The sequence below is a fragment of the Notolepis coatsorum genome (assembly GCF_963971535.1).
Source record: "Notolepis coatsorum genome assembly, chromosome: 19".
NCBI classification, from domain to species: domain Eukaryota; kingdom Metazoa; phylum Chordata; class Actinopteri; order Aulopiformes; family Paralepididae; genus Notolepis; species Notolepis coatsorum.
The window spans coordinates 84,928,297-84,943,100 of record NC_140183.1 but is presented as its reverse complement, the minus strand read 5'-3'; the positions used below and the strand labels follow the sequence as shown (position 1 = coordinate 84,943,100).

General features: G+C 43.1%; 1 protein-coding gene across 1 annotated transcript in view; it reads left to right on the top strand.

Moving 5' to 3' along the window:
• Positions 1-14,804, top strand: part of cyth2 (cytohesin 2) — a 63,045-nt gene that overhangs the window by 37,074 nt on the left and 11,167 nt on the right. The window contains exons 8-9 of the mRNA XM_084336923.1: positions 13,210-13,321; positions 14,681-14,757. Of these exons, the coding sequence (XP_084193049.1) occupies positions 13,210-13,321; positions 14,681-14,757 (189 nt within the window). The remainder of the gene's footprint in view (positions 1-13,209; positions 13,322-14,680; positions 14,758-14,804) is intronic.

Here is a 14,804-nt window from a genome sequence, read left to right as displayed (position 1 = left end):
AGGGAGGATAGAAGCCTTGCATCACGTGTCCCCTCCGGTACATGAGGAGGCAGCCTGTCACACCTTTTCACCTCCCAGTGTGGACTCTCAGTGGCGAGGTGTAACGCATGGGAGGCTCACACTACTCCCGCTACTTCCTGTCTCTGCTGTGCAGGCGTCCCCCAACCGACCTGTAGGAGTCGCTGTCCACAACGTCCAAATCCCCACCCATCGACTTCCACCCTCTAACTCAGCCAATGCCAATTGAGTTAGTATGACGGCTGGCCCAAGCCGGAGGCAATGCTGACACCCGGAGTCGAGACCGGAGTCTCTTGCATTGGTGACGAGCGCAATCTCCGCTGTGCCACCCAGCTGCCCTAGAATCTGAGAATTTACAATAAAGATAAAATAGGAAGGGGGGGGGGGTGTCAGTGGGTCCCGAACCTTGTTGATGAGGCTCACTGCAGAGGGGAAGAAACTGTTCTTGTGGCGTGAGGTTTTGGCCCTGATGGACCAAGGTGGAGTCGGGCATGCTCAGCTGGCAGAGCTTGTCCTGTAGCAGGGCCGGGATTACTGTATTGAAAGCGGAGCTGAAATCCACAAACAGGATCCTGGTTCCTGCAGAGTTCAGGGCCCTCATTTATCAATGGTGCGTACGCACAGATATGTGCGTAAACCTTGCGTACGATCATTTCTAAGCAAAGTGTGGGACTTATCAATTTGAACGTGTGCTTGAGATTGTGCGTATATCTACGCACAGCTCAGACCGTGCGTAAATGGCCGCCCAGCGGTAGAATAATAAGACTGCAGCATGAGACAGACTTTCATGCATTAGTTTCAACACTGACGTGTTCTGTATGACCCGTAATTCATTATAGTTAATTGTAAAATAGCGACATTAGTGTAATTATTGTCAAACCCTATAAATAGCATTTGGAATAGGTATTTCCGAATGAATTCAGCCTGGTTCATAGCGTTATTATAGGAATACTCAGGGTTAGAAATAATAAAAAAAGAAATCAAGGGCTTTTTTTGCCCCCCTTAATTGATTTTCGGGGGCTTTTTTGTATTTTGGGGGCACTGAATTTTTATGATAAACGGTAGGGGTGGGACGGTTCACAAAATGGACGGTTCGGTTCGTATCACGGTTTTGGGGTCACGGTTTTCGGTTCGGTTCGATATACGTTAATTTTTATTAAAAAAGAATTTAACACTCAAATCTAAACATGCTTCTCATTTATTAAAAAAAATAAAAAGGTTTACAGTGTTACAGTCTTAAATAATGTTTGGCACACAAAGACCGAACTGACTGAAAAATATAGGCTACATTTGTCAAAGTATTAACTTAGTGCAAACAAACAATATGCTCAGCCAGCACTAGACTTTCCTTTCTTTAATATAAACACAAAAAAACAATGTCAACTATGTTTAAATTCCCTGATTGTCGGTTCTTAATGGAAAGATTCGTTTTCTGCTTGAAATTATTATGTATCTGTCTACATTTATTTAGACCGAACATTATTTAAATATTGAGTGCAACTGTGGTGGATTACGTAATTCGGTGAGTTGGAACTATCTATGGGATGGCGCAGGTCCCCACGGACATTTTAGCGTGTGGCACCTTCAGCTCCGGTCACGTTAGGAGGAGTTCATAACATCAACAAGCAGCACGAAAGTGGCAATAGTCCCGGTTGGAGTTAGTAAAACACAGTTGTATGTTAGCCTTCTTGGATGTTGAATAAACGCCTATCATTGTCTTTAAACTAGATCTGGGCATAGATAATTTTTTTTAATCTAGATTAATCTACCTGCAATCCTGGAATTAATCTAGATTAATCTAGATTAAAATGGCTCAAAAAGAAAAAATCTGCCGAAGGCGTTCAAAATAGGTGTGTTCTACCCAAATAATGACCAGAGGAGGAGATTTATCCTCTCCTCTTCATCTGAGGAGTCACTAGCTGTTCTATCTCCTTGTTCAACAGCATGAACATGTCTCTTCTTTTTGTAATTTCTTGTAGTTTGTAGTTTCTTTTAAAACCAGATTTATCGTAATTTTCTGTGCCCTTCCTTTGATGCCATTAACATTGTTACACTGATATTGACAGCTCTCTCCAGTGTCAAATCACTCTCTGTCAGTAGTTTCTTCTGTGAACCTTCATTTCTTAATCCACACACACACACACCTGTCTCTCAATGTGTCATTTAGTGAATCTCTAAATTCACAATGCTGCTGACTGGTTGCTCACACACAGACTGCTGCAGAAGCAGGTTTCTCAACAAATTCAGTGCAAGCTCAGTGTAACAGTTGCATGAATGAATGAATGAAAACGTTATTTAACAGATTGCAGAATGGGTACAATACAGTACGGCTCAATACATACAATTTTTTTTTTATCCACTTTTTCTCCCATTTTCTATATTTTCTCCCATCCCAATTTCGTATCATCCAATTCAACCCTCCCCTGTCACGAACGCTGTTTCTTGCCTCCCACAAGCCGGCTGCAATGTGGACTAAGTCATACATAGCACAAGTCCCCTCCGGTACTTGAGGTAACAGCAGTCGCATCTTTTCACCTGCGCAGCTCGATCTCTCAGTGGCGAGGAGTAACGCGTGGGAGGCTCACGCTGCCCCCGACACTTCCTGATTCTACTGCGCACCAACCGACCTGTAGGAGTCGCTGTCCACAACGCCCGATCCCCACCCATCAGTTTCCCACCCCCTAATACGGCCAATGTGTATTAGTATGAACGACCAGCTAAACTGAAAGCAATGTGGAGCGCTGGGCTCGAACAGGCGAGCCCAGCGTCTCCGCATTCGTGGCGAGCGCCTTGCCCACTACGCCACGTAGCCGCCCAATACATACAATTGTTAAGGGGATGCAGACCAGAGAAAGACGTTTGTCTTGTTTACATCAGGGTCCCCCATTTTCATTTATTTGCTCCACATTGTCATTAGCCCCTTTCGTGACTGTGATGCACTGAGTGAATCCACAGTCACTTGCTCCTCAATGGGAAACCAACCTAGATTTACCATGAAGGACTGGTTCTGGCCGAACCGTTCGTTATACAAGTATCACAGAGAAATTACAAAGGTACTCACAGTTGCATGAGGGTTTCGGACAGAGATACGGGATGGTGCGCATGCGCTGTGATCACCCAACGGCGGAAATAATGCCGTTTTGAGCAGTTTATAAAGATTATTTAAAATGTTTATTAGCAACGCAGAGCTTTCAAACCATCCCGTATCTCTGTCCGAAACCCTCATGCAACTGTGAGCACCTTTGAAACGTCTCTGTGATTCTTGTATAACGAACGGTTCAGCCAGAACCAGTCCTTCATGGTAAATCTAGGTTGGTTTCCTATTGAGGAGCAAGTGACTGTGGATTCACTCCGTGCATCACAGTCACGAAAGGGGCTACATTGTCATCAAACGGTCCAATATTTCCAATAACCCAAGCCATTTCTGTTGTAAACACTCACAATAGTCCAGTCGATCCTTCCTTTAGTGTGTAAAGTGGATTTCGTCCTCTTGTAGATGTTTCCCAGTGCCGCCCGTATCAACGTGAGCTAACATGCTAACGTTAATAATGTAAACAAAGCTTGCAACGGACTTCTTCTTTCTTGCATTGCGCAGATTCAGACGTCCTCATCGCCGAATTGTGTTATATCCTGAGGACTTCTTAACCTCACCTGTATAACAATGATTACCGGACCACTACTTTAGTTTAACACATTATTCTGACTACAGCTACAGTAGTGCAATCACTTCCTGGTACCACAGCTGGGAACTACGGCAAGTATTTAAGGACAATACAGACCCAACGTTGAGAAAAAGATTAACGGCGTCAATTATATTATCGCGCGATACTAGTCTCGCGATAACGCAGCACTTTAACGCCGTTAACGGCCCAGCTCTACTTTAAACACTCCGCCTCTCAGACTCCCATTCCTCCTCTGCTAGCTAGTAGCTATGGTAACATTTCGTTGACCGTATTAGCTGGGGCTAGTGCTACCATAGTTAAAACGTGCGTTGTGTTGTACAAACTGCTAACACTATGGCAAGATGTGTGTAGGCCTATGTAATGTTAAGGCTATGTTTTTAAAGTCGTAATGAAGATTGATTTATATTGTGCTTGCCATTTTTACACAAACTGACTAGCACCTGGCTGCAGTGCTGCTGCTGGTGCAGCCAGTGCTCACCTCTCCCGGCTCCGCCAAATGATTTTTTTTATTTGCGCGTCATCTGAACCGTACAATACACAGACACTCCATTACCGGATAAATATATATATATAATTAGTAAACTGTCGGGGGCATTTTGTGCCCCCCTTAACTGATTTTCGAGGGCATTTTGTCCATTTTCAAGGGCATTAATGCCCCAAGCCCCCGTTAATTTCGAACCCTGGGAATACTTCTCGCGGTATGCGCTGAGATGTTTACAGAGATATAGGGCAGTCTATTTGCAGAGAGAGAACATACCGCTACCAGAGACACATTCTCCTTGATTTGTACCGCAATTTGGGACCCAAATTGGAGCGTGGAACAAAACGCAGTGTTGGATGTTGTAATTTCCCCAACCCCCAACTACATACAATATCAATAATAACAGCAGACAGAGAGAGGATTTTACGCCAGGTTACCCAACATCATAGGAGCAATAGACTGTACCCGTGTAGCTTTCAAAGTTCCATCAATAAACAAATCCAGTTATGTGAACGGGATTCCACTCGGTCAATGTACAGATAATCTGCAATGCGCATTTTGGCTGATAATGTCGTTGCCGGTGGCCGGAGTCTCATTCAGGCCTAATTGTATTTAATTCAATTGTAATGTTATTAGTGGGGTATCTGTAATTAAAACATCACTTAAATGCAGATCGGGATTATCCACTGAAGCCATAATGACCAAAATCACGGGCTCAGGCGCGCACAATAGGCAGAGTTGGCCTGCTGAAAGCAGCAATTCAGTCAAGAGGATCAGACAGCCGTTTTACCCTTTACCCCAAGTCTACCCTTGCAAGGTCTTAATCTAACTTGAAAAAACCTCAACGAAAAAAGTTTGCAGTATATGTATGGTATATGGAAAATGCAAGCGAAGAATAGTGGTTACGAGTTTGTATTCTCCATTGGGTTGACAGTGTGCTTCAGCGTCATTACAGCTTAATGTCGGGTCAGCTTTTATTTCTGTCAATGTGCTGGTTCTGTAGCAGGACTGGGTCAGTCAACATCCTTGGCACCGAAGATAGTCTGCACGCTCCCTCCTTCTCAGCTAGACCTCCGTGATCAATCTCGCTCTGAAGTTTCTCATAGTTCGCTCGGCTTAGTCCATTATATCCCATGGGGGTGTGTCATTACCATATATGGATAATCATGCACGAGCATAGACTGTAAGAACAATGGTATTTATCAACACTGAGTGTGCGTACTACCTGTGCACGCACGGTTGATAAATCCCAATTTTTCTGTGCGTAGAGACATTCTAAATTCCGTGCGTAGGAATGAAAATGGAACACTTTCTACGCATTATTGATAAATGAGGGCCCAGGTGCTGGAGGACAAAGTGGAGTACCATATTGACAGCGTCGTCTACAGACCTGTTGGCTCTGTAGGCGAACTGCAGGGGGTCCATGAGAGGGTCTGTGATAGATTTGAGGTGTGTAAGCACAAGGCGCTCAAAAGACTTCATCACCACAGAGGTCAGGGCGACGGGTCTGTAGTATTTTAGGCCATGTCCAGACGAAACCGATTTTGGTCGTATCAGTCAAAGTATTTGATCGTATCGTATGCACCTTTCATCCACAGTCCACACTGAACTGCGTTCTGGCAGCCTGAAGACGCTACTTTCTGAGACCGGCTCCCAGAGTGCGCAATTCTGAAGACGCCCCCCTTGCGTCACCATCTTTACAAGCGATACGAGTCTTTTCCTGAACCGATGACGCGATAGCCCACCTCTCCCTTACCCCGCATGTGCAAACTCAGCAACATCACAACCACCGTCGACAACAGATTGACATCTCCCTTACAGTGTTACAGAAGCTATTGAGCTTGATCAGGCTTTTACAGCTAAATGTACTTTTTCTGAAAACCCAAGTAGTAGCCAAGCACATACTGTTCCATAGCATACGCCTTCAGTTGATCATGACAAATCCTCTCTTACCTTGACGATTTAAAAAGCCTCCATTCACTAAATAGTATTCCCATGGCTGGTGTTGAGCTGTAGCCAGCCAGCTAGCGTTGATGCTATGCTATCAACATTAGCTAAATAGCTAACCAACTAAATACAATAGACAGTGGTATCCTGAGGTAACGTTAAATACAGACAACTTTTGCTACAATTACAGTGGTATCCTGAGGTAACGTTAAATACAGACAGCGTTTGCTAGTCGAAAGGACTGGACACAGACAAGTTAAACATCAATCAATTAATTTAATACAACACAGGTAGTTTGAGCTGCCTCCGACCGCACCACGGGGCTATTATATTATATACAGCTTTGAGCACTCTCTCTCTCCTGCCGATTAAAATCAGCAGCTCTTCCTCCTCCTCTTCGTGTAGCTGCATTTGTGCCGCGGTGTGTCTCTGGAAACTAGCGTCAGCTCAAAAGCACATAACCGGACCACACAAGTTATCGAAAACAACGACAACACTTCCGGTTGGGGGTTTTCAAAATAAAAGGGCGACGTCTAAAACAGGAAAGACATTTATTTCGTAAATTTGTGGCACGCACTTATTTCTTGAGACGTTTTCGTTTTTACAGAAACCTTTTTTTAAATGAAAACGAAAAAGATCTAAATTGTTTTCGTCTGGACATGGCCTTAGTCCACTGGGCCTTGGCTTTTTGGGGACAGGGATTATGGTGGATTATGGTGACTGACGCAGTCCTACAGAACCAGCACATTGACAGAAATAAATGACCAGCTGACCCGACATTTGCACTGTAATGACTGAAATGAATGCGTTACTGAAGCAACCCAATGGAGAATAAAAACTCGCAACCACTATTTTGCGTTTGAGTCAAACTGCTGTATGATCCTCTTGACTGAAGGACTACAGCCCCCTCAGCATCGACGGGGCACCGGTTGAGAGAGTCAACAGCTTTAAGTACCTCGGAGCCTACATATCCGAGGACTTGACATGGACCACACACATTGACAGTGTTGTGAAGAAGGCACGACAACGCCTCTACTTCCTCAGGCGCCTAAGGAAGTTCCAAGTCAGTCAGAAGATCCTTAAGAACTTCTACTCATGTACAATTGAGAGCATCTTGACCGGCAACATCACCTCCTGGTTTGGGAATAGCACTGCACAAGACCGAAGCAGACTACAAAGAGTGACACGTTCAGCCGAACGCACAATTGGAGGGGGGCTCCCCACCCTCCAGAACATTTACAACAAGCGTTGCACGGGCAAGGCTAAGAGAATCATTAAAGACTCCAGTCACCCGAACAACTGCCTCTTTGAACTGCTGCGGTCAGGCAAGCGATACCGGAGTCTCAAGGCGAGCACAGAAAGACTCAGAAGAAGCTTCTATCCCCAGGCCATCAGGCTGCTAAACGAACAATGAATGAACACTACACAACAACAACCACCAAACGCACATAGCACACACATCCACACGCACACACTCACTTTAAACAAACACACTGTAGCACCCACTCCACACACTTTATAGCACACACCCACTTTAAACAAACACACTGTAGCACCCACTCCCCACACTTTATATTTATTGATGAAGGATTGCACTACAACTCGTACACCTTACTGTAAATTGTACCTAAAATTGTACCTCATCCCATTTCTGCTTTGCACTAGATAGTACTGTACATTAGTACACTGCATAGTAGGGCTGCAACTAATGACTAATTTGGTAGTCGACTAATCTGCCGATTATTTTTTCGATTAGTCGACTAATCGAAAACCAATGTAAACAACAACAAACAAACGAAGGATTTTTTTTTTTTATTTTTTTTTTAACACTTTGGTTGCCTAAGGTTAAATTAATGATATACCATAGATTGCCAGCGCTATTTGTCTATGGAGAAAGTCCCCTTCTTTGCAGGGCTATAACTTTTTAAATTCTATTGCTACATTGCCATTATTAGGGCCCATTCAAAGTCCTATATGTATTGTTCATTGTGTAGCAACGTTAAACTTTTTCATTCACATATTCATAGTAAAGTATGGTCTAATGTATAAGTATGTTTTCATCTCTTTCTGCAGCTTTCTCCAGAACGTGATATATAGCCCCAAATGCATTATATTGATGATGAAATACAGTTTGATGGCAATCAGCGCGATATAAAAAATTCCAACTAGACGTACTTCTAGAAGTTACTACACGTCATCTGATGTTGACCGGATGGGCGAGGGGGCGTTTATAATTCCGTGGGCAGCGTTATACCAATCATCTAATGTGGGTCAAATGTTGATAATATCAGTTATTATCGAAGACGGTAACGTTACACGCTGAAACTCACCCCAGTCTCCGCGCGCCGTTGGGCGATCATCGTCGAGTAGAAATTTTATCATTATGGGATATATTATTACCCGGTCCATCTCCAGCTTGTATAATGGTATATACGTCCAAATCATGTTGTTCATCGAGTTATTGGCAATCGATCGCTATGTAGAGTGACGAGCTAGAGTCACGGGACATGTACCGAGTGGCCGGAAGCAATACGGACGTCTAGCAAAACCTCTAATGCGCTTCCTGTTAAGCGCTTGCGCCGATCGGCCACCAGATGGCGCTCCTGAACCGCCAGAGAGCTCAGTGGGTCCTGCTGGTGGATCTCAGGCCAGCGGAGGGACATTATGAATCCGATCGCAGATTTTTGAAATATTGATATAAAGACGACGTACAGCGTCCCCCGGCAACTTTAGCATGGCCAGCAAAGACGTCTAAAGACGGCTCCCGGCAGTCAAAGTGTTAATTACCTATCTTTGTGAAAGTGGCTTCTCAGCTCTGGTCCAGCTGAAGACAGAGCAGAGGAACAGATTGGACATTGAGCATGACCTCAGAGTTGCTTGTCTACCATCACCCCAGACTTTGAGACTCTTGTCAGGACCAAACAACAACATCATAACATGATGATCCCATAGCAAATTAAAATAATGACTCATGAAACATTTGAATTTGGATCTTTAAGCCACTTTAAATGAAAATGTATTTGAAGAACAATACAGCAATCACTCGTAACAAGATAAATAAATTAAATAATACAAATTAAAGTGGAAGTGTACTTTAAATAACTTTTGTTTGTGAGAGGAGTCCGTGTGTGTGTGTATGTGTGTGTGTCTTACTCTGATCGCTGTGTGAGTGAGAGGAGTGTGTGTACTGTGTAATTTGTGTGTGTGTCTTACTCTGATCGCTGTGTGAGTGAGAGGTGTGTACTGTGTAATTTGTGTATGTGTGTCTTACTCTGATCGCTGTGTGTGAGTGAGAGGAGTGTGAATGTGTGTGTGTCTTACTCTGATTGCTGTGTGTGAGAGAGAGGAGTGTGAATGTGTGTGTGTCTTACTCTGATCGCTGTGTGTGAGTGAGAGGAGTGTGTATGTGTGTGTGTCTTACTCTGATCGCTGTGTGTGAGTGAGAGGAGTGTGTATGTGTGTGTCTTACTCTGATCGCTGTGTGTGAGTGAGAGGAGTACGTGTGTAATGTATTGTGTGTCTAGTCTGATCATCATCTCCTGCAGGGGAACAATGTTTTCAATGTCCAAAATTTGCTATGGGATCATCATGTTATGATGTTGTCTGGAACCCTGAGAAGCCACTCTCACAAAGATAGGTAGTGCACAAAAAAAAAAAAAAAAAAAAAAAAAATTAAATAAATAAAGTTTTTTTTTTATTTTTTGTTTTTTTTAATGACTAATCGACGCAACAATTTCTCGTCAACGATTTTTTATAATCGACGTCGTCGATTATGTCGACTAATCGTTGCAGCCCTACTGCATAGTATTGTATATTATATGGTAACTCAGAACATTGTACATATCTCTATACCGAACACTGTGACCTCATTTTTCTTCTTCTAAATTACATGCTATATTATGTTATTTGATACTATCTTGTCTAGCACAGTCTCTGGAGCGTAACAGTAAGAAGCATTTTGTATGAAAGTATTCTGTACTTCTGTATGACAACTATTAAAGAACTTGAACTTGAACTTGAATTGCTGCAGCGTTTGGATGTGGGTGTTCAATATCACGCTGGACCGTGCCGGTGGCCAAAGATCCCAGGGTGGAGAGGACTTGAATGTGTACGGGGGATGGAATTTGTGCGTTTTGTTCCACGCTCCAATTTGGGTCCCAAATTGCGCTACAAATCAAGGAGAATGTGTCTCGGGTGGCGGACTCTTAATACTTTAAACTGCCCTATCTTGCACACTCCCCGCGGAGCGCACCCCGTGAGAAGTATTCCGATAACGCAAGATAAACCATGCTGCATTCATTCGGAAAGACTTATTCCAAATGCTATTTATAGGGTTTGACAATAATTACACTCATGTCTCTATTTTACAATGAACTATAATTAATTATGAGCAATGTTCCCCCTAAGGTGCGCCCGTGCGCGCGCACACATGGCAAAACGCTCCCGCGCACATCTGAAATCTGTCGCGCACAGAAACGTTTGTGTAAAATATGCATGTAGTTAAATTGACTGGCGTGTTGCACCGAATACTACGGTAACCTATTGCATGTGACGTTACCAAGAGAAGCCTCGCTTTCAGTGCTTTGTGGGCGGCGCTACTGCGCGCTCACACAGACACACACACAACAGAGCAGGAAGCGGACAGATCTGACCAGCATCGCTGCCGCTGGCTCCTCATAATGCAAACGCGAAAATGTACATTACAGATTAACTGCAGAGAAAATTCCCAATTTATCGTCCCAGTCGAGACTAATTGGAAGCGGAGTGCAACGCATGCAAAGCTTGACCATATGTTTCTGTGTCTAATAAAAGTGGTGGCGATCTCAAAGCTCACATGGACACAGAAAAACATTACAAACAAAGCAGTGCGAGGCAAGAGTTTGATGGCAAAGTTGACCGAATTGATTGAAGCATGCAGCTATACAGAGAGAAAGAAAATAATTGAAAACTATTTTGATGCCTCAAAATTATGTTTTGGTTTGATAAGATGCTTGTTATGATACAATCATTCTAAGGATTATGTGTGTAATAAATTAGTTTAGTACACTAATTGCAACAAATCTGAAACTGCATAGTGCACTTTTAAATTAGTATCTTTGTGAGGTTACTGTTTTATAATTTACATTACATTGAAAAGATACAAAGATATATTTTTTAAGCTGGATTTTCTAATACAGAAGAGGTATTATTTAGAACATTACTTCATATTTTTCTTGTTATTTATTTTGTCCAGTAAGACTTGAAAATATATATTATTTTGTCATAGGTTGATTGTTATTTTCTTGAGATTTGTCAGATAGATTACTTTAGGCATTGTTGTGGCTGAAGGTTGTTTAACACAGCAGGAGACGATATTTCCAATTGTAACAAGTAGGTAATTTATTTAAGAAAAGAAGTTCTTAACAGCAGAAGCTATGGTTCGAGCAGAGGATCACCACAGCTTGAACAAAGAACACTCTAACTCTCAATCCCTCTGCTCGTCCCCTAAATCCCCTCTCAGTCCTGCCCCCCCATGACAGATATGATGACGTATCATATCATGTCAGATCTGACATGACGTACACTAAGATGATACGTAGATTTAACATCGGAGAGAGATAAGAACATTAAGAACATGAAGAGAGATAAACAAGATATGATGTACACACACGATATGATGTAAAACATTTAAGAACATTGAAGAGAGAGTGAGATGTGTGTGTGTGTGTGTATGTGTGTGTGTGTCTGTGTGTGTGTGCGTCTGCGTACAGACGTATGTGTATTGTATGTGTGTATTGTGTCACAGGGAATGTGTGTGTGTGTGTGTGTCGGTGTGTATGTCTGTGCGACTGTGTGTGTGTGCTGTGCCTGTGTGTGTGTGCTGTGTATGTGTGTGTCCGTGTGTCTGTGTGTGTGTGCTGTGCCTGTGTGTGTGTGCTGTGTATGTATGAAAGAGAGAAAAGAACAAGATATGAAAGCGATACGATGTACGAGATTACCAGCACACAACGTGCCGTACTGAAATGTCCATCTGTCCAAGTTGTTTTAAGAACGTCAGCCAGACCGTCTTTCAGCACTGCTAGTTGACCTATATTAAACTAGTCCACCCCATACACATTTTCCCCAACAGCATAATACAGCATGTTGAGTAACTTTGGTTATAGAGAGATATTATTTTGTTATATAAAATAATATAAACAATAATTTTATATCCATACAGAGGAGGCCATACTTTAAATATATTATAATGATAAGGCATCTTTGAGTAAACTTTGAGTATCATTAAGTATCTTGAGGCTGAAGGCAGTGTCTTCTTTAAAAAATAAATCACAATATGGTCACCCTTGAAGTCGCATTATAATTCACTTAATAAAATAATGACGAGTCAGCCTCCTAAAAAGACAAAAGTTAGTGACACGACTCACACCGCCCCCGCCAAAGTAAGGACTTTGCTCTGTATCGTCAATCAATGGTCAAATAAATATTTGATTAAGGAATATAATATGCCTTTTTGTATTATTTCTCGGTGTATCAGCAAAATGTGTATATTTTTATGTTAGACATTGAGGGAAATTAAGATTCTCAGATTTTTTACAAACCGCCGCTTATCAACTAACCGGTTAATCGGCAGGTGATTTATGTTGCTCAGTACTTGCTGATGTCTGCTCAGGAGGTTTGAGTGTTTGCTCAGACCGAAAAAAAAAATTAGAGGGAACATTGATTATGAGTCATACCGAACACGTCGGTGTTGAAACTCAGTGGGGCCCAACCAGTCGATCGCGATCGACAGGTAGATCGCGGGCTGATTTCAAGTAGATCTTGATTAATAAAATGAGATTATATTTTTTTGCTAAATCAACTCTGCCTCTCTTTGTTAACTACAACAAGCAATGCTGTTTGTTATTTAAGATGAGGTCGGACTCGGCACTGACAGATTTGTGTTCATTATGCTGCTTTTATAAAGCCTCAAATGACTGCTTACAATATACAATTTTGGCTGGTAGCTCTCGGGCTAGGTGGTAAATAAAAAAGTAGATCTTGGTTCAAAAAAGGTTGTGTACACACCTCTTGTCGTCTGACTCTGCGTTTTCTGTATTCCAGAATCTCTATGAAAGCATTAAGAATGAGCCTTTCAAGATCCCTGAAGACGATGGCAACGACCTGACGCACACTTTCTTCAACCCCGACAGAGAGGGCTGGCTTCTCAAGCTGGGTGAGAGGATGCCGGCCGGCAGGGTGGCGTGGTGGAAGGGGGTGTGGGTGTACCAATGTTCCGCTGAACTAATCACCGTAATGGGTTCAAAGTGTGCCGTATTTAACCACAGAACGTTACTGATGTACAGTATGTCCGTTGATGTTTCAAGTAGGGCTGACCCGGAAGCTTCGATCGCTGCCATGGTAATCGATGTCAAAATCAACTATTCTAATGCTTCGTTTTATAATAATCCAACATTCATTTTGAAAATCAGTTCTTCTTAGACATGGACAACTTTCAGAAAACTGATACTAAATGGTAAATGGCTGCATTTATATAGCGCTTTTATCCAAAACGCTTTACAATTTCTTCCTCACATTCACCAATTCACTCAGCCATTCACACACCGATGGTGGAGGTAACCATGCAAGGTGCCAACCTGCTCATCAGGAGCAATTAGGGGTAAAGTGTCTTGCTCAAGGACACATCAACACGCTGCCAGGAGGAGCGGGAATCGAACCGGGAACCTTCCGATTACCAGACGACCGCTCTACCTCCTGAGCCACTATCGCCCCCTATCTAACACAATGCATTGAAACCTTCACATGGAGGAAGAATGAAGTTTTGATTATTCCATGGCAATTACTACTGAAGCTTCGAAGCCCAATCAGGACAGCCCTAGTCATAAACTACGTTAAAAGTTTAGCTCGATTGAGGAAAAAAAATATATAGTATCAGAAGCACTATGCAATATTAACGGTGAACTGTTGATACATACTTTGCGGTACTGTACTCCGTTCTCTCTTGTGGCTTTTCTGCTGTGAAGTGCCGTCCCCTCCCCCTCTCTCCAAGGTGTACATTTAAGACCATAATAGACTGGCGATGTGTTAACGCTGAGGATGTTTCCACAGCCTTGACGCATCGGCAGCATATCGTGGTATTTAGAGACGGCCACACTGTAGCACGCCGGTGAATCAAGAGACCGGTTCAGTACCTCACTCTCTTTTGCATCACGGCAACACGTCTACAGAGCTGGTCGTTCTCTCTCTCGCACGGCAGGGGCCTGTGATTCTGTTTTTGTCACTAATATCATCTCCCTCCTTCCCTCTCCTTTTCCCCTTTCCTCTTTATCTCTCTCTCTCTCTCTCTTTCTCTCTCCTCCTGTCCTCCGAATCCTCTGGTCCCTGTTTCTGCTTCTCCCTGCGATTTCCACACTCTGCCGCTGCCGCTTGTTTCTCAGGAGGTATGTACCGGCAGAGCGCCTTACCGTTAGCCATGTTGACCCTGATCTACTGTGTAAACGTGTAGAGATGGGTTCCTCGTTCTCCTCCCTCTCTCTCCAGTCTCTCTCTCACCGACGCTCGTCTTGTGTTTCAGGGGGACGGGTGAAAACCTGGAAGCGACGATGGTTCATTCTCACAGACAACTGCCTCTACTACTTTGAATACACCACAGTGAGTCTTTGAATACACCACAGTGGGTCTTTGAATACACCAAAGTG